Genomic DNA, 20,913 nt, shown 5'->3' with positions numbered 1-20,913 from the left:
AACGTTACAAAGTAGACATGGCTGTAGTACCTGATTATCAATTTGTCGCCATCAGGTTGTCGTAAAACACGACATGTGAACCGAATGAGAAAAATACTAATTCTTCCATTGATAGAACGGTTCAAGGTCATCAGACTGTCCTGTCATAATGATATCAGTTAAAAAATTTTAAAGCTGGCCATGGTTTATATGTGTTTCTTTTCGTACAGGCTGACCACTGTACTAGCTTCCAGTCGGCACAAAGCTATTATTTGCAGATTTATTTAAAGCTATATTGTATAGAAAAAGACTAATGGAAAATCGCATCGAAGAGGAGAACGTTTTCTAACAAAGCTATTCCGCTCTTCCGGGCTAAAAAAATCACTAAAGTCCGATCAACCACATCATTAGTGGGCTCCGTTCCCGCATCAAGCAATGGCACCTTCTCCTGTGTGCGGGCACTTTCGTCATGTACGACACAAGCACACTCCACCTGCAACGGGCCCTCATAACCGTGAGCAATTACGCTGTCGAGCTTATTTTTCAACTCGACAAGACCAGAAGCCATCGAGTCTAGAAGAGTGATAAGGCTTGGTAATGGCAATTCGTTTCGTCTGAACGGAACAAGCCTCAAAGTTGTCAGCTCACTTACACAACTTTTTATGACGCTAATGACAGCAGTGGGATATCTCGCTGGCCACAGAATAAAACAAAGGCACCGACGTTCAAGCTTGCATCGACTGCCCTGTACGGGATGTCAATATCCTGAGAAAAGTTGAACGTCCGAGAATTACTGACTTCGGACAGACGAGTGAAGGCGGCATTTTTGAAACCGGTACTAGACCTGCACGTAACAAGTCGAAGTCACCTATTATATTTATTGATCGATACTCCGATGTTCATCGAAAACACGCGAAAAATATTCAACCTCCGAAACGAAAACACATCGGACATTCGCACGAGCCTAAAGAATTAAAATTCGTATAAAAAAGATAGACCTATCATTTATTTTTCTCAGTTCTGTACGGTTTCATCATCCTATATTCTAAATGAAAAGATATTGCGAACTAGTTAGCGTCGTGCATGAGAATTTTGTAAAGCTATCTTTTATAGTTGGAAATCCAACCGTTGCAGCCAAATTGTATCAGTTAGCCAAATTATGAACTCAAACACCAGTTGAACGCACAGACAGCTTCATCATATAACATATATTTTATGACTTTTAGTATATGTTCTACACATATATTTACGCAAACTGCGTAGGGTAAATGAGACGGATAGACAGTTGCTTCGCGTAACTCGATAAAACAGTTTGGAAAATACTCGCACGGGCGATTGACATCGTTAATGTTATTAAGGACGCGCACTCTTTCTAATGGGAGTCGCATGGAAAGCTATTTGGACCGATTCCGAGATGAGCGGTGCTTTTTTCCAGCAACGAAATGTTACTGTTGAAGTATAAATAATACCGTTTGTATACCGGGCTAACCAGATAAACTTCATCGATATACCAGGTAAAATATATTAACAGATAACAGTTTGAAACTGTAACATATTTATGTGTCAAGCTAAATGACTGGTCTAGAAAATGCATTAGTATTACAGGGTGCTGTTTTTGCACTCACTTAATGTAGTCTAGAATTCTATTCTTGATCATTATCACTACTTTCATTAAGGCTTCCCTTTATAATAATAAGTGTACCTCACGGTGCAGAATTGCAGCCTTTCGTATACAGTGCGCCTAATTTTCTGCGCCTATCAGCTAATTGTCTCCGACAAACTCTGAGGTACATGATAACAGAATGTTCCTACTGTAATACGGCAACGGAACTGTAGAAGCTCACGGCGTAGAACGCCCAAAGTGACTCTAAGAATCACGGCAATTTCCTATCTAAACTACGCTTTAGTACTACTCCATAATAATGAAGTGTCACATTAATGCTAGTACAGGTTACGAGTAGCCAGTATGTTGCGCACAGAAAATATACCTTTTATCATCGACAAGTGAAGTACTTCGCGGGTCCTTAAGCAGTCCTTAGCTTTCTGCAATTTTGGCTTATGACACCATATCGACCGCGACATGTCAACTTGAAATCTACAAAATATCATTGTATGAGCGAGCTCAAGCATAACGGACGAAGTGGGATTAGCAGGACTTTTAATAAAACCATACTGAATTCCTATATCTTTGGAGATAACAGCTACAAGTATTTTAGTGGCTTCTGCTGCTAGGACGGATTCAGACGAATTTGAGTTGGCTTGCAGGATTAGTGATTATTGCCGATTTCCTGATTTTCTGCACCCTTCTACTTTAAGTGGGCTTATTTCTTGACACGTATTAGGGTTTCGAATACAACTGTAGCAGGCATTCGGGGTGAGCGCATTAACAACAATTTGCTCTCTGCGACCCTGTATCGAAGCTGTGTGTGAAACCTCTAAATCGTAACAAGAACTAGTTCCAACAGAATTTCCTCAACAAATGGGCATATTTGGACTAATCATGGACATTTTGATAAAAACATAGCGTTCGAACACAGGTTTAAGTGAATGCGCGGGTGCATGCACGCATCGGATTAGATACATCGCTTTTTAATATGGAAAATATACATATTCCTTTCGGCGAAGAAACCCCTTATCTTCCCCACGCATCGGCCATTAATTTCGCGTCAAAATCGTAGCAACAATTTTTCTCTGAGTTTATCTGGACTTTTTCTAGACAGCCTTCTGTAGTGGTTGGATCTATGAATCTGCGAGTGAATTGGTATTTGTCTACTTGAATCTAGAATGAGTGTTAAAGAACTCGGTATATCCGGTTCTCTATTTTCCCTATGCCGACAGATCGCTTGTTTTTTAATGCCTAGAATTTTATTCATTTATTCGGAGTGAGATCCTCAAAATTAACAGCATTAATTTTGTCGTTCACCATCCGGATTCAATTGCCAGTATCTGTGATACTGGTTTGAAATCGTACTTGCTCACTGAGAATTTAGTTTCTATTTGCTCTTGTTTGTAAAGCGGTAGTCTACCTGCGTAACACCATTTGATAGCCTGTGTTCTTCAGGTTACGCTTAGCGTCAAGTGCTGTTTTTAGCATGATTATTAATGAAATGTTACATTTATAAAGTATTTCATATGACGCAACCCTAATAGGCATTACATGGTTTTGGCAACGGTAACGTATGCATTTGAAAAAAAGCTTCAAGCGAATTTAAAAGTCGGTCTTATTCATTTTTTTACTTTTCAGTTTGGGTATGATTATATTTATGACAGCCATGGACTGAAATCGTTGGCTCTTCTCCGGTGCACCTTATATTGCATTTTTTGCAGAATCACCTATGAAAACGGGGCAAAAAACAAAAAAAAACCATACAGAAATAGACAGATACTTCTTCCCAAAGCTCTTGTTTGATTTGCAATACTTTGGTGATAACAAGCAAATCACATTGTGCGATTATGAGAAGCGATATCCAGCCGGTCCCAGTTCTAGTTGAAAAAAAGCGTGTTTGTATACTTGTTATGGCAACTTTACGAAATGGACAGCTTTGATCTTCTTTAGTAAAAGACAGAACCTGGGTTTCTGAACAATCATAAATACCTACCTGATAGGATAAAGAGACTACGTACTTTTTTGCGTCAGGGTTTTACTAAAATAGCCGTATCTATGAAAATGGCAATGGCAGATATTCTCACCGCTTTTTCTATAGTATTTTGACTTTCTTAAGAGATGGAGTTGATAATCTATCTACGCTATAGGGAAGATATGGCGCTATTAGACTCAGTGTAATGTCGGATCTCCTTTGTTCAGATCTGATCCGCCAGGATGGTCATAGACTACCGCATCGTTCAGCCTTAAGCGTAACTCTGAACAGCCTAAATGTTCACCTTCAGTTAGCAGTATTACAGGCTGCATAGATTACATTCTAATGCGAAAAATGAGAGCTATATAGTCCAGTGTTTTGAATAAGCCCGAGATCGGATTTGTTTGTATTAAGTTCCACAGATTCTCTAGATCGTCCGCTCTTCGTGGGCGATTTGTTACCTCGATTGTTACTGTGACGTCTAAAGATTGCTTGATGTCTACGCCTAACTTATGAGGGTTGTCATATACAAATTCAAATGTCCCTCATGAGATATAAGCAAAAGAGACACAATCAAGGATAATAATTTTTTTGATTTGGTAGGATTGCCATGCTAGGTTCACTACAAGCCTTACGCTTTGTCCGTTCGTATATCGTAATTACATAGGAATAGTTAAAAATGCACCACTTTGTATAATCCAGAATGATTCTATATGACAAATCGTCTAGCTCTTTTACGATTCTTGCAGTGGATAATACCGATTTTATCATTGCATTGTATAGAAGCGTCTGCATTGCTTAGTAATCTGGGGAGTGTATTCATGTCTAGTTAATCTCGATATTTTTCCTCGGAATCAGCCTTACGAGAGGAGATCTTGTTGCAAAATTGTATGTATTTCTATTAGTACTAATTCTCATAGACAAAAGTACCTAAACACATTTCTAAAACTTTTACTGCCACTGGTGTAAAAATAGCTAGAATTTCGGTGCTAATACGGTTAAGCTAGCAAAAGCATTAAGGAACTTTCTGCCATGGAATCTATACGTACAAATGCGGTGCATGCTGGAAAAGGCATGGCCGTTTTCGCTGATCTTTGCCTGTTTCCATTCGTTTTGCTTTAAGCAAGCTTTAAGTCCCGCTAATTCTTTGCTTTATAAGCCTTTTATTGACTATGAAAAACTGTGACAACCCGAACTGAGTTTACGACCCAACTTATCCTGAGAAAGTAACCCAAGAAACATGCTTCGCGTACAGCGCGATACAAACCCACCTTACACAGTTACAGCTGTGTTCCTTGCAAATGAAACGATCTTTACTGAATTTTAAAAATGGGATGGGTGCGTTTCTAAACTGACAAGTTTATTTTCGCAAGCCCCATTCTTGGCTTAATAATATTCTCGAACGTCGTATACACCATATCGGTCACCGATTGCTTTGGTAACCTTCTAACCCCTATGAATGTAGAATAACACACATATTTTAGATTCGAACTTATGCGAGACGGTCATCCGACCTAAAAGCTAACAACCGTTTCAGGCAGTGATCACCAGCAAATGAAAGGCTAGAAGAAGGAAGTGATCAGTAAAGAAAAATTTACCTCCTAACAAGATAACGTTCTATTCCAGATTATGTACGAGTTTTTAGCGTTCACATTAACCAGCTGTTGTGGCTATTGTTGATTGTTGATATTAGAAATGACTTTTTGTTTTAACGACAACAATCATGAACAAAAATGTCCATTGGTAGATGGTACTTGAAATTTGTTAACGATGTATTTGTACCAGAGATAAACTTTGGATGAGAGTGGAAGATAATACAAAATGATGTTAATTTGGCAGAAAGGTCGTCAGTATGATTTTTTTTTCTAGGATTTCAGTTTTCTCAGAAGTGAGACGTTCAATGACGATTATGTGAGTGAAAAATTAGATTATTAAGCAACTTTGTCAACTAAATGTAATCTGATTTACTTCAACATGAAAACCGTGTGTAATTCTATTTAGTTCTAGTTGATTCCGTTTCTTAGTGCAGAATAGAGTTCTTATTTCTTAAGCAGGACGATATACCGGAGAGCCTACTTCATATTGCACAGCGTTGTTGATCTGAGAATGGGCAGCAATACTAGGGTGAATTACTTTTCCCGAAGCGAAATCCTTTTGCCAACTGTAGGATGTAAACCTTTTTTTAGGCACATTTCAGCTTACAACAAGCGAATTTTCGCAGCGTATTTGAACTTGCATATATTTCAAGACTAGGACAAAACTGTACCCATTTTGGCTGATATCTGCAAGGTGCGACCTAGAAACCGGACGCAACCTCTTTGTACCCAAGGGTTCAAAAATACGTGTATAGCTATTTCCAAGAAAAACAGTCTAGTGCGCTCCTACACGGCAAAAATTAAATTTAGCGTAAGCTAGCCACAATATCTTTCTACAGTATTCAACTAGATAATGCTATAAGGCATTGAATTAAGAAACAGATTCGCTAACTCCATACTTCCTTAACTGACGCTGGTTGACAAGATTTGTACGTAGTCTTTCTCGGTCAAAGACCTAAGTTTAATGGTAGCCATTACGAATATTTACTACTAATGGTATAAACCTTTCGGCTTACTACAAAAATCCTGTAGCGTTACACTCAGGAAAGGCTGTATATATACTAGATACAAAAAATGTTCTAGATTGGCCTTTATCCCAAGAGACTCACTCCTTAATTAGCATGTATCTAATAGTCCGAATTGCATTGGCGGATCATTTATTAAACATAACAGTTTCTTTACAAAATCAAATTTGGTTGGTGAACATATGCTGCCTTTTACGGGTTCATCTTTCTGAATAGTATAACCTACACAGCAATACTACCAGGAAACTTCTATAGGCTAAAAGTACGATATGTTATAGTTATCTTTGGAGAAAAAAAATTATTAACGCATTATCGAGCTGGTCGTGCTAAGCTGTAAAATCTTATGAGCAGCCATATTCCTGCCAGACAAATAAAGAAGTATTGTTCCTTCAGCAAATTTCCAGGCAAAAAAGCAAAAAAAAACAATTTGGCGCACGGGCCCCTAAAGGGTTTGAGCTCATGTTTCCAACTATTTTTCTGAGGTGTTCTGACCTATTACACATTTACCCTTATAGCTGCACAATTATAAGAAAAGGCACGCAATTCACCAAACGTTTTATCGACGTCGCCGATGTCTGTCAGTCTCTTCAAGCAATCGCTTGGGGAAGTCTCGTACCGGGATCTGATCCTGTGCTTGTTATACTCGTATGGTCGCCTATCGGGCTTCATTTAGCTGAAAATGAAAAAAAGTCTCCGTATTGTCGCCGATAGTGGGTGGTGGTTGTCATTGTCTGTGGTGGTTTTTCTTGTTCATCGATCCGCCTTCAGTCGTCTACTCCTCCTCACCTATGCATTTCTGGTCCTCGCCTTCGACATCCTCATAGAACTCATAGCGGTGGATCGCCTCTCAGTAACGGCAGTCGCGACAGCAGCCGCAGCGTAACGCTAACCCTCGCCCCGTACGCTACTGCTCGCAGCCGCTCGCCAGTCAGTTGCGCGACGGACTTCGTCATGTGAACAGGGCGAACATCTACAAAACGGATTATACGCCAACCAGCCATGGCCATGACGTCTACCACGCCGGTGATCATGGGGAACGTGTAAAGTAGTTGAGACCACTGTGAATAGCTGATCCAGCACCTAGCATGTTGTATTCGGAACGAAATACATTTTGAGTGCTGCTTCAGACTTGGTCTCAAAGTTCGACGACGTCCAAAAGACGACTGGGTTAGATAATGGCTTTTTGTCGCCCATACGCCGTTCTACACCCTCTAAGCGTTCTTAACGCAGCGCAGTGGTAGTAATGATTTTGTCAACACAAAGTTGTCGCTTCTGAGCCATCTCTATCAAGTAACAACAACAACAACAACAACAGCAACGGTGCAAGATACATCCTGGCTTCGGCTAGGAGAGTTAGCAGTAGGTTGGCGTGTATTTCAGCGATTTCACTTATGTGGGCAGGTCCTTAGTGGTCACAGTGATCCAGTTTGTCTCCAGCCTCTTCTCTCCACGCGACTGTAGAAGTTCGTGTGAGTGAGTCAGGACAACAGGAACGCAACGTGTCTCGTCGTCCGTAGTATTCACAGACACACCTGTCCCTCTTTGAATCGCTTGAACTGGCAGAGCTGCCGTTCAGTCTCCCTGCCTGCCTGCCTGCCCGCCTGCCTGCGTGCTTGGATTAGCAATCGCGAACGCGGTAGAGACGAATCGTTAATTCGTTGGGTCAACCAGCCGAAGCGCAGTTGACTCGATTGGGTCTGACGGTGTAACTATTGTGGCTATTACTAGTCCCTGTAGTACTTTTACCATTATAGATTGTGTTGTTGTTCGGTTGACGATTGCATTGTATACCCGTCCCGAGTGCATCCGACTACGTGGCCGCGTTAGGCGGTGAAATCATTGACGTTCACTTGGCTTACGCCGCTATAGGCCTTGTCATCGCGCACCTGAACCACTGTCGTTCTCATCGGGACTAGCCGAGTTAGTCAATCAGTAGAGAGTGTGCTTTATAGCGAACGCATAACAGAGAGGCTGGCGTCAACGCCGTTCATAGTGGTGATGACATAGAAGCAAGTTACCGCACACTGAGCGGCTGAGTGAACAGACGGATCAGCACAGCTGGATGTGATTTGTGTTTTGTTTCTTCTTGCCTAATCCCGATCTATCTACCCGTAAAACCTGCAGGCTTCCGTATAGTGAATGTATACGTAGAATTTATACATTGCGCTAATCCACCTGATCACGGATACTCTGTTAGTGGTCGGCTAATGTGCAGTGTCGTGTCAGATCGTGCCTCGCAGTCATGTCAGAGTTGATGATCCGATGAAACGTAAGTAAGTGAAAAACTGAATCGACGGAACGGAGCAAACAAGCTTTTGATGGACTTTTTCGTTTGTTCCTAGGAAATTCGGAGAAAGAAGTTAAAGGAACGACAAGAAGAAAACACTGGACAATAATAACTTACAGTTATTCGTGTACAAATCTAATGTCTTGCGTGTGTGGGCGAAATTAGCCCGTCGCAGACACACGCCGACGATAAGTTCGACCAGCCGTAAGTATTTAGAGAGGATCCTGTTGATGGAGTTGCGGCACGTTCAGAGAGCGGTGTAATTTTGGAGTTACGCTGCGCTGTAGTAATGTAGAAATGCTACACGGGAAAAAAGTTTGTCAGAAAAGAATATCATCACGTATACACATGAGCGTAAATCAATACCTGAAGTATATCCTCACACGCAGAATACGGATTTGTGGTGTAACACCACCACAAATCCGTATTATCATACTTTGTTCAAAGGGAGCCCGAATCATGTGATAAATTTCTGCCAGGAACTCATTAAGCCGACGCACTAAGCTGCTTATTTTGTTAAACTAGACAAAGACTACTAGTATTGAATGTGTAGTCACCAACGGGCGCTAAATAACATTATAATATAACACCAAGCTTGACTTGGGCCAGCTGGAGCACTCTTTTTCCTCACTTTTATGGGGTTCTTTCTATAACGGCGGAACACATGTGATTGCCCCCTGGCTACAAACGCGATCAGAACAGAAGCGTACTCCTTCCATAGGTTGCCTATAGACGGATTCGTACGAACGTGGTGTACCTACCTTAGATATCACGTAACATAAACCCAACGATACACCGAAAAGACAGTAGACCGAAAAAAAAGAACGAGGAGAGTCTTTCGAATGTAAACATAATTTTCTCTGCTTTCGCCGCTTCAGGCACAAGAGATCGTCCTGCATCACGTACACTCCGTCACAGCAATCATTATCACAATGGCGATCACCGCAAGCGCAGACGTTTTTACGTTTTCACTACTGAACTAAGCCAAGTAGGCTGAGTGATATCGTTCAACAGAGAAAGACAGCCCTCATTGGGGAATCCTTTCGTATACGGATATGAGACTCTTCCTAATAGTGTGTAACGCATGTGTAAATATGTTGCATGCCAAGGGGAATTTCGTGATACATAATCTTATAAAGATGCGTTTAAAATGTTCAATTAATAAAATTGGCTTTCAGCTTTGTGATCAATCAGTAAGAACTACAAACGATATGTTCACACCAGGATGTTATTGAAACACGGTACGTTACTGGCGTTTCGATTTTCGGTACTCTGTATCAACAAATAACGGGGCCATAAGTTGCCTTCTACTTCATGTGGAGAAGTGCTGGTTTCAACAGGAAGTCAGATAATTGATAATGCTCCCTTGCCTTGCGTGAGGCTTGTAACATAAATTTCGTCCGACCGTCATACAAGCATGCCCAATGGCCGGATTCAGCCGACTAGCCAAGTGAAAATAAGCAAAAGGCTATAGACTGCGTGTTTTCAAAACAATGGCACGCAAAAATACATGAAACAAATGCATGTATACAGTATACGAAATGGTCATCGAACTTTCCAACCGCTTATTTGGAACGACGATATATAGTAATATTCCTTCGAGTATCATTTCTTATAAAAGGTATAACCTTTATTATACAACATATTTTCATAATAGTAATAAACATTTTGGTTACCATTAATGTTATGTTTACATTTTGCAACGACTGAGTGTACATTATTGCAGACTCAACTTGAATTATCACCTCACCGAAAGTTCCAATTTTGAGTACGTTTCCTATCGTGTACGACATAGCAAATACCCGAACAGCTCGTCAGGCGGTGTTGTATTTGAGACTTCCGCCACTGTTTGAGCGTTACCACTGTTGCACTACCATACAGAGGCTCTTCAACCGACATCATCTGAAGCAAGATTTCTTTTGAGATATACCTGGCAATGAAGAGCTACGTTTTGGCATGACATCGATCGTCGCTCCTGCCAACACGTCCCGGCCTTTCAACGCGTTTCAGACGTTTTCTTAAACAGCTGCCCCTACAAATGGCCGAATACGTTTATACTGCTAGCAACATCCCTTCGCGAAGCTTTCGCTGAGAATGCGCCAGCGACGAGAGTCTCTTCGACGTTACAATATGAAAGATTTGACATTGTCATTGTTAGCCCGACAAGCTCCTTTCGTCAACCAAGCTTTTTTTATTTAATTCGTTGCTTGATGAGTTGATCCAATTCTGGGAATGGGCGTGCGATCCCAATTCCACCCTAAATATGGGTCGGACGTAAGGCAAAATATTAGTGGTAATACTAATTGGCAGCAGCTCTAACCGACAAGCCGGCTGAGTCGAAAGCGTGGTAAATGTTCAGTCGGAGTGCGCTAAATCCGCAACTTATGAGAAATGACTTAACAATATAAGTAGAGTTTTGCTGTCGTACCGAAAGTATGCTTTCGCTCGAAATATTGTTATAGTCATTAAATAGTGTAGCATTTTTGTTACGTGGCACGCAAACGCACCACGCTGGAACACGACAGTCACCGAAAACAAATTGCCCTTAATTCAGGTCGTTCAGGAACTAGTTATGATAGTTAATCGTTCGAGCGTTATAGGCAACTATTTCACGACGCGGAGCGTCAGCTACGTGAGCAGTACGCAGACGGGCGCATTTTGGGAAGCTAAAAAGCTTTACACTCAATAGAAAGAGAAATCCCCTAAGCATGGCTGATAACTGATATATATTCGACGGGTTCTGTGATCGTTTATTCTAGGCACAGTATTTAAAATACGACTATTATGTATGGCCACTTGCTAAGCTCTGCGAATGGCCTAGAGAGCATTTGTCGCAAACTCGCGAGCTTACTGAAAGCCGCCGAAATAACTTCCACTATCAATGAAACAAATCCATTAGCCAAAAATTCTAAAAGATGTCAACGATACAAAATTTAGAGGTCTCATACTAAAAGCGCTTATTCCTCTTACCATTGTCCGGTCACGTAATGGCCAAGCAGGTTGCCTTATCCCCACTTCTTTGGCTCTTTAGCGTGGCCGATGGATGACGTACGAACACGCATTATACGCGTGTAAAAAAATGCATGCCCGCTTGCGGTGAGTACGGGAAAACCATCGATAGTTCTTATGGCAAAATGCATGCTTCTAAGCACCACATGCTTTATTCCGAGTAACAGAAAATACCGAGTGCATATCCATTCCCAATTAATGTTAAATCTACACACATGCTATAGCCCAACTGATTGTTAGCAAACGTTCAACGACGGGAAAAATTACCTATACTTTTCTTAAATTTAGAATAAAGAAAGATGTTTACCATATAATGGTATTGCTCGTCTGTAATCAAAGATGGCTTAATTCAAACAGTTATGAGTATACTGAATTAGATAAGCGGAACTGTGATATATGCGGTCGGCCTCAAGTTCCGACTCTGGAGAGAAAGGGTTTAATAAATGACATAAACCAACATTGAACGATAAGTTTGAATTAGCTTGTCTCTTCAGCCTAGACAAGTAATCCTCCGAGAAACCGTTCTTTCAGTATAGCAAACATAACAATGTTTATGATAACCATAGCAGCAGTAATTGTCTAAACAATTTCGTCCCTCGGATTGTCTTGAGACTCGTGCAGAACTTCGAAACGAAAACATATTTGCTTACCTGTCGAAGATCTCCCCTTAAAAGGGTTTATTATCACGACATATCGAATGTTTGCTGTATATGTATATTATAACTTTCAGAAGCAAATCCAGCGAACTTTGGAATCTAATAGCTTTTGAGTTGACACAATGACTGCTATTTATATATATGCCATAGAAGTGCTTTGCTTCATTTTCACGTATTTGTCCCAGCGCTCAGACAGCTTCGGCGGCAATAGGCGAATTGATGGCAACTTTTGATTTAATCCAAGCAGTAATTAAAGCACGGCGCCCAGATTTTGCATCGTCATTAAGTAAGCAGACGATGTGCTTTCCATTGTCGTGCCAACGGTCTATGAGAATTCGAAATAACGCGCCGCATTTATTGTTTCAACTTCAGCGAACATCCCATAGAAGCAGAAATATTTGATGCCTCTTACAACTATTATCGTCACCTTATATCCGAACTTGCTCGACACTGCCACCGAAGTCAATTTCTCTTTAACGCAACGCTGTTTTCTTGCTTGGACCCTTTCGGCGCACGGCAGATATTGAATTGTGCCTCGTCTATGGCGACCGCGTGCTCCAGGCGGGTTCCTTGTTGATTAAAGTTTCGCAAATTTTAAGTGAAATACACCACACGCATCTCCGACTGTTTTCACGGAAGACTCATTACTTACTTAGTTTTCGCGTTTTTAGTATTTGGGTTATAGATTTGCAATGCGTTACATGTGAAATGCCAGTTTCAGCTGAAAAGACTTCCAGACGCTGCTTTGCTTTCGTGAGAAGCCCCGTGGGCTGCGGCAATCCGTTTTTGTTCTCTGGGTCCCGATTTTTGGTTATGTTTTTGCTGGTCCTAACACCCCGATCTCCATCTTTAAAGCGTTTACATTATCCATGAACTGTGTGTTCGCTAAAGGCACACAACCTGCACTGCTAGCGGTGGATTTTCGAGACTAAAATATATAGCTCTGAACCTAGATAGAGAAATAGAAACCTAGATTTCCTGGAGTAAACTCAACTGGTTCCCATTCACAAGTTCTGTTCACAAGACCGATCTATTTAGCAGCTAATTTTCGTCAGTTAGCGTTGCCCATTTCAAAAGGTATATATATATATAATGTGGGTCAAACTTTGCCAGGCCTCTTGTTTTAGCTGGTTTAGGCGTTTGCTCGTTATTCCTGGTAGCAGAGAATAATCAGTCCTTTCTAGAACAAAACAACAAACACGCCAGGCAAAAAACAGTAATACTCAATGCATTGATGCTGGATAAACTCCCACGATTTTTCTACCTTTTTTCGATCGTCGATTGAAAATCGATCGTCTGCGCCAGTTTTTATGAGCCCCGTAGAAAACCCAAGGAAAAATCTTTGATAGAGTTTGCAGCTAAAAAGTTTGAAAATTCATTACAATGGCCCGAAAGCCTTTTCTTGGTACAACCAGGCCTTTACTATAGAAAAGGCCGTTTTAAAGAACAGAATATCAATTGCCAATTGGGTCGTCCAGATAAACTCCAACGGGTAATCCTTTTGAGACTCTTCTGTACCTTCCTGCACGTTTCGTACTTACAAACCGCTCCGAGCCATTGCGTTTCAGATCCCTGGTCTGCCATCACACTAATATTGCACTCCATCAGATCAGGTTCTTCTATGTAGCGCACTTGAGTGACACTCTAGCGAGTTACATCTACTAGTATCATTTGATGGAGGGTTACAATTGAAAAGTTCCTGGAAAATTAGAGAAGGAATATTTTAAAAACTATTAGTGAATGGTTTAGGTCATGAAATATAGATATAATCGCGATGAATAATAATGATTATGTTGGATAAAGATGGCCACGAAGATACGTCTAGTACAGACTGCTGTAAAACATTGATTGAATTATTTATTTACCTTTAGATTCAGTTCTGGAAACATCTTCCAAGAAAGCGTTAGAACTTAGATGCCCCCACCCTGTATATACATGCATTCAGAGAGATACATATATACTTGTAGCAGCAGCTTGTGTAAACATGTCAACATGTTATCAATATATAGAGGTAAAGTCGCAAGCAATTTGGTCCGGCCAATTTTGTATATGGCGGATAAGTACGGCAGTCGGATAAAAGCTGTTGGCTCACTTGACTATCTATAGCGAAATTCCTAAAACCCGTCTTATACTTTGCTTCCGTGTCGTTCGTTACGACAATGTAGGTTATATCACAGAAGCGGCACTTCTTTCTTATCCACCCTACATACCAAGCGGATCTTAAAGGTATAACAGATGCTGCCATAAGCGAGGTAGGGCGCCAAATACTCCGACGGTAGTCTACTTACCGTATGTTTATCGCTATCGATCCTAATAGCAAACGGCTCAGAAGTACGAGGGAATTATCGATTTTCAACACAAGTTACCTGCGAACGCCACAAGCCGTTACAATATATAGTGATATGAATTAGTAACAGTATAAATTGCTTTTTACGGGTTATACGCGTAACAATAGAATTGATATAGCAGCTAAACAAACGTGGACGAGGCACAACTGTATCATACGAGTTTTCCTTCAATACGGATTAAAGCCTATTTTTGAATGATGGACTCAGATGAAATTCCTTAACTTGCCAGTTCTATAACCCTGCTGATTTGGCCGCAGTAACACATAAGTAGCTGCATTACTTCAGTCAAGTTCTAGTCACTGGCATTTGCGATGTTTGTCTTGTTATTGACGTGTTCTATTTACGGAAGTTAGAAGTGTTCAGGTAAGAAACTTGGCCTAGTAGGTTCGACCGAATAACAGAGGACCTATGATAGCGCTTTAACACACACAAAATGCCACTAGCTACGGTAATAGTCCTAGTCCAATGGATCAATCAGGAAATCTTGCAATTGTACGGAGTACAATAGACAGCAAGGGTGACGAGTTTCTGTGCGAGGCCAAATGTCTATTTTTTTTAAATGACCTTGGATATAATTTCTGTGTGAACAGGTCTTCGAAGTCACTTTTTTGGTATAATATATTAAGAACTTGCCCCCATTAGATAGTGAATTTCAATAAAGCTATGCGAGGTTTCTCCCCTCGCAGACTGCACCAGCTCTGACAGCATGTCCCTGCATGTTTCGCAATGGAGGAAACATGGCACGTAGGAATCATAATTAATTATAGAATATCTATTGGTTATAGTAAATGAATAGTTAGTTCACAAACAACGTGAAAAATAATAGTATTCGCAGCGCTACCCACGTTTTAACATTGAAATTTTGACAACCCTATTACTATTAATTTTATGGGCACTTGTTAATACGATGTTTTATGCATTCCGAATTGTCAGTGACCATAGAAAATATCTGGCCGTGAGAACCGAGGGCAACTTAAACGTCTGACAGCCATCAATAAATATCTGTGGTAGATGACATCACTCACATCGGATGCGGCCGCAGAAAGAGTGGGGTACCGCTGAATGTTGAAAGCACTAGAAAAAAAAACCACTATTTTTAGAACGTCTGCGAAGGTAATGGACAACATTAACTATGTACGATCACTATACAGTAAATGTATTCAAAGAAGCAACTTAAGTCAAGGGATGCAGTTTCTTTTAGTTGTGATCAGACAAACAGGTGATAGACGGTTCTTCGGATGCGTGTGCGTCTGAAATGGCATAAGGAATTTTCTATGATTAGGAGTACGGACCCAGCGCCAGATACAGCGAACGGTTGAAAGCTGGTCACATTAAGATTTTTAGGGCGGTTCTTATTCACAGGAAATTCAATGTTTATTAAGGGTTTGGAAAAAAATTATGAAATTATTTCAATAATAATGATATCGATTTGAACCCATGTACCACTATCTACTTAGTGATACACTATGAACATTCCAGTGTATTATTTGATGTAGAAGTTGAACGCTTTTCTACTGCCCGATAAGCCAAAAACTGAGAAGGTCACCCTTACTAGATATGGCCGCGTTATGATTTTTTTCCAACTCCTATCCAACTTTCTACTTTCCAATGTGCTATCACGGCAATATATACATGCATATAAAGACTGAACATATTTACTACACAAAAGGTTAACTTTCACAAGACAACAACTCTTTTGTATAATACGATGTGGATAAAGAGGCAAAATCAAAAAATAATGAAATTAAAAATATATTTGACTATGGTGAACCAAAAATCCTTGTTGTATGTATCTATCTATGCATCTATATAGAAAGCATTTTTTCTTCCTATTGACAAATATCGCGCCTATATTGTGACCCTCAAGTTTGGAGGTTTACTTTTATTAACTGCTAGTATAAATCTTTGTCTGTAGTTGTAGGTAACTTGATTTGGCATCCAGTACTAAACTATTTATGGTTGGTTTTATGATTAGCGTGAGATGCATTGCAATTGTTCGCTATCTGCGCTAACTTATGCTTTCGTTACCAGACAATAGTGATTTTATTTTTTTAGAGCAAATGTGGAACAAATAACGCTGCAGGGTCACATAATTCGAGCCCCGTTAGTGTTTGCTTCGGTCTTTAAGATTGTAGTTGCCCTACAATTATTTCAGAAATAAAGCTGAAACGCAAATGATGCACACGCCCGAAATAATCTATAGATTGTAAGTTACTGAAGTGACGAAAGGGTATTGCAAAACATGAATATGATGAACAAACAGCTGGCTATTTACGCGGCGAAAGTTCTAAGAAAATGTTTAGGGGATAAAGGGTAAAAATAATATGCGTCAGATGACTGTCTAGAATTAGTTCCGAAGCGACACCCGAACGTACGACATGCAGAGTACTTATTCCGCCTAGTGTAGTGGCCCTTAACCTCCTGAACGTAAACACGACCATCTATAAGCAGTTTTATGGCAGGCTGCTCTCTAGCCTCGAAAACCAATCCTCAAAAAAAATCGCAGCAGGTACCTTTCGATCCCTTTAATAACGTCAAATCTATCGATACGGTGTCTTCTCAAAAATACACGGGCCTCAGAAGCACTCCCGAATAGTCTCCGAAAAATATGAAACGGTTGTATTTATACACATATATAAATATACGCTACAATATATATATATATATTATAGCGTATTTACTGAGGGCTCTGTTTTATATTGGCCAGTAGAACTGCTGGCATCATATTTGTTATTAATGACCTAATTTTTGTTTTGCTACACAGCGTTTCGAAATTGTGCTTCGTACATTGTTGGTTATACTTCCTCAAACTAATAATAAATACTGTAATTCCCCCAGTTTCATAAAAGTTCTTTAGTCGAAACAACGAACGCGCCACGGAGACACATTGAACGTATTAGTTTATTTACTAGGCTAAAATCGATGATGTTAAACGCTGGCTTGGACAAACGTAAAAAAGATTTTTTTTATCATATGCACTTTAAGTAACTGCACTAATAATAAGCGATCTTGCACGCTGAACGTCGATTTCCAGTATGCAAACAAAGACCACCGTAGTCGTCTGAAGACTTTCCACCGGTTGCAATTACGACCTACTCATACGATGTATGAAAATCATGTTTTCTGATTATGATCTATAAGGGCATACGCTGGAACCAGAGGAAAAGCAAGCTCTTAGTTACAGTCCATAGTTATATTTTGACAAAAAAAAAAAAGCGTTGTTCTAGGTAACTGTTCAAAAAAAAGATATGATACTGCACATGAACAAACGCTTCACCAAAACAAATTAGAAAAATTACTACATTGGCTGTCGTCAATATGCATCACATGGGCATCCGTTACATACACGAGTCACAGTACCGTATAAGGCCTAGCTCAGCTAGTAAATAGGGATCATTCCGAAGAACAACCGTTAATCTGATATTTGATGTTTACATACAGTTAAGGGAATATTCACTAAAGCATTGTAAAGAGTTGTACGCATGGGAGACAAGGTCAAGCTTCTCCCACAGTGGTAATTATAATAATCGTAATAGAACATACGTCATAGCGCACAATTGCTAGTTCCCTCTTTAATCGATATAATCTTTCGTCAGCTGTCTATCATAACGCCGCCGCGCTCTGTATGTTCGACGACGAATTAGCCATGCTGGTCTGAAGAGCAGCAGATCCATATATAACAGTACGCACACGCATGGATACAAAATTATATCGTTGTTTCAACAAAACAAAGAAAACACAGAACACGGTCAAGGGAGGACGTAAACTGCTGTGTCGGCACCTGGTTGTTTATCTAATATTCATCCGAAGTGATGGTGATGCTCGAAAGAGTCACGATGCACAGCCTACTTGATATTGTAGATAATGAGCGGGTACTGCGTCTTCAAATATGAAGATCATTGATGAAGACGCTGCAACATGTATTGCAAGGTTCGGGCAGCAAAGTATTCTTGCAGATATTGACATCATAGTTCATAGTAGCGAACTATATTTACTGTTTGGTTCATTGTATCTGCTAACGAAGCTGAAAATAATTATTTCGTTACATATAATCGGCGTGCGGAGATGAAATAGTCGTTTTACGCTTTTTGCTTAATTGCGAAAAGATAGCTTACATACTTTTGCCATCTTATGAGCTGTCCAAAAACGTCTATGACCTCGTTTTGCCAACATACAAGTTACAACTTTTCCTCACCTAATTTCATGTGTGTTGCTTTTCAGGTATCCGCGATTCGAATCATGTGATCGATAAGTCAAACGTTTTAGGTGTCGTACCTTGCTGGGGGGGGGGAAACGTTTATATACACAGTAACGGAAGTTATCTCTGTACAACCACATTAAGAAGTAACGATAAAGCCGCAACTATGAACAGAAAGACTTTTAATGAGCTCTTGCATAGGATGCTCCACTTTGGACAGGTGTCATTCCGCATGTCGATAGCGCTCGTTATCGTTCTACAAGTGACATACCACCTCGCAAGTGCATCTGGGTAAGTTTTGGCAAGAAAAATACGCAGATAAAAAAAAAAGAAACTGGATCGTTGGTCAGAACGGGTAATATTTTGTTTACGTGTGTCTATATACAGGGTACATCTTGTATCAGTTTAGGCTAATATATTATAATATTGTTAGTGGCAAATGTATTAGTTATACAACGCTTGTATTCAGTGAACGTATTAAGACAAGCTTTTTGCCACAGATGCCTCTAAATGCTATACACCTTATTCGACAGTAGAGATAAGTAAATCCCTCTATTATTGACTCCAATGAAAATCGGAACGATCTGGTTTTTTTTTTTTGTTTTCGAAGGAATAGACATCGGCAACTGTTAACAGGAGCGCGACCTGGCCTACGAGAATATTGAACTAATGTTGGCGCATCGATAAAAGCATAGGACCATTTCACAAGGCTTCACTAGATTTTATATCATCAAGTAGTGCTCAGACGTCGTTGGGTTTTTTTAGTCGAATATTTATGAATCACATCTACTAAACCCTTTCGCTACCCATTTGCTTACAATATTCTCATATCTGGAGTACAATCGCGAAATCTTCGAGCATACTTGCAGTACATTTGTACTGGTTTGTCTTGTAGATAGTGCTCGTAGGCATCCAGGAAAGGATGCGATAATAGAGATAAAATCCTAGAATAGTGTTGATTTTTAAAGAATTAACGTTAACTGTTCGAGTTACTGAATGACTGGGGGTAAAAACATACCAATGTGAAAGGAAAAATCCTCACCGCGATCAGCCCATCAGATTAATCCCTATTTTCCGTGCTGTAAAATTGGCTTAGGATTCTACACCATGTCTCGATAAACTGCCCGTCTAGTTTTGTATAACTGCCCTATACGCAAATATAGACAAAGCACCTACATATGCGGTTATGCCAGGCGCCATTTAACCTACATTTCGCATGTGGTATGTAATCCTCTCTGCATGTAGACTTCATATACTCTGTACATAATGGCTTAAACATGAATATATGCGCGTTAGGAATATACGAAGTCCTACGCTGATGGAAGTCGAAAAGCCCAAAGCCCTTCCATATACACAAGAAGCTGAAGTGAATATTCCGATGTTGGTTTCCGTCTTCAAATCGTAACTGAGTATGCTCAAGTTCTATATACCCGACCCTCTGTTAACATCGAGAAATGTCGTTGAGAAAAAAACATCAAGCTTGTTTCATTTTCTGGATCACGAGTCGCGGATGTGAGCACGACACGACGCACGTGACTAGTTCTGAAGCTGCGTACATGTTGCGTATACTACGGCATTCGATGTCGTTCAAATGTCTTCGAGAGTTAGTCTAAAATAGAGAGGCAAGCCTGATAGAGTATTTTATATATCATCTAGAAACGCAATAGATGTCATAGTTGCTCGCCATGAATTTGATCTTGACAAAAATATCATCGGACAATTAAACGTACTTGAACTTGAAATTCAGATTATGAAGCAACAAATTATACAACAGAGAAAATCTACTGTGTCCTTATATATTATCTCAATAATAACGTTTTTCTTTTATCGATAACAGCCGAATCAAACAATTCTGTGCAAGCAAACTTTGCAAAAGCTTGATGCAAAAGCATTATGAAAACTACTGCTCTTTAAGGGTAACAGTTAGCTGCTCTTAGCGATTAACTCTAGTTGACGGCCTTCCCATGTTGTGGATAGTTTTACCCCGGAAGCTTTGCCCAGCAGGCCAATGTTTGTAGTAAAACAAGGACGATCTACCGAGCACTAAACTCTGCGCCAACTGGACGTCATCTTTACTACATTTATATTTGCTGCTTTAGAAAATTGTATTTGCCCTCCCCGATATTTCCCTGGTCAACTAATTCCGTTTTCCCTTTTTATGAGATGAAAAAACTTGTCATCACAACAAATATCATGGCTCACGTTCTTTTGGCGAAATGATTTTTCTCGGTATAGTTG

At 40.1% G+C, this 20,913-nt stretch overlaps 1 protein-coding gene and 1 long non-coding RNA gene across 6 annotated transcripts in view; one reads left to right on the top strand and one right to left on the bottom strand.

The window, feature by feature from the left end:
• Positions 1-20,913, top strand: part of LOC111270994 (mannan-binding lectin serine protease 1) — a 79,589-nt gene that overhangs the window by 10,413 nt on the left and 48,263 nt on the right. For 2 of the 4 annotated variants that reach the window (XM_086972792.1, XM_022851518.2), the window contains exon 5: positions 18,699-18,966. In XM_086972792.1, the coding sequence (XP_086828918.1) occupies positions 18,699-18,966 (268 nt within the window). Of the gene's footprint in view, positions 1-8,334; positions 8,669-11,497; positions 11,561-18,698; positions 18,967-20,913 lie in introns of those variants that run through there. The other 2 variants (XM_086972796.1, XM_086972795.1) reach the window with 2 other exon arrangements.
• LOC111271101 (uncharacterized) overlaps positions 11,555-20,913 on the bottom strand; it is a 56,661-nt gene continuing 47,302 nt past the window's right edge. The window contains exons 5-7 of one of the 2 annotated variants that reach the window (XR_002686672.2): positions 15,503-15,551; positions 14,418-14,495; positions 11,555-13,828 (exon numbers count right to left, since the gene is read on the bottom strand). This is a non-coding gene — a long non-coding RNA (uncharacterized LOC111271101). The remainder of the gene's footprint in view (positions 13,829-14,417; positions 14,496-15,502; positions 15,552-20,913) is intronic. The other variant, XR_015315207.1, reaches the window with a different exon arrangement.

Source organism: Varroa jacobsoni, unplaced genomic scaffold, assembly GCF_002532875.2.
Source record: "Varroa jacobsoni isolate VJ856 unplaced genomic scaffold, vjacob_1.0 scaffold_168, whole genome shotgun sequence".
NCBI classification, from domain to species: domain Eukaryota; kingdom Metazoa; phylum Arthropoda; class Arachnida; order Mesostigmata; family Varroidae; genus Varroa; species Varroa jacobsoni.
Note: the sequence above shows the minus strand (reverse complement) of the source record. Positions and strands in the feature narration are given on the sequence as shown.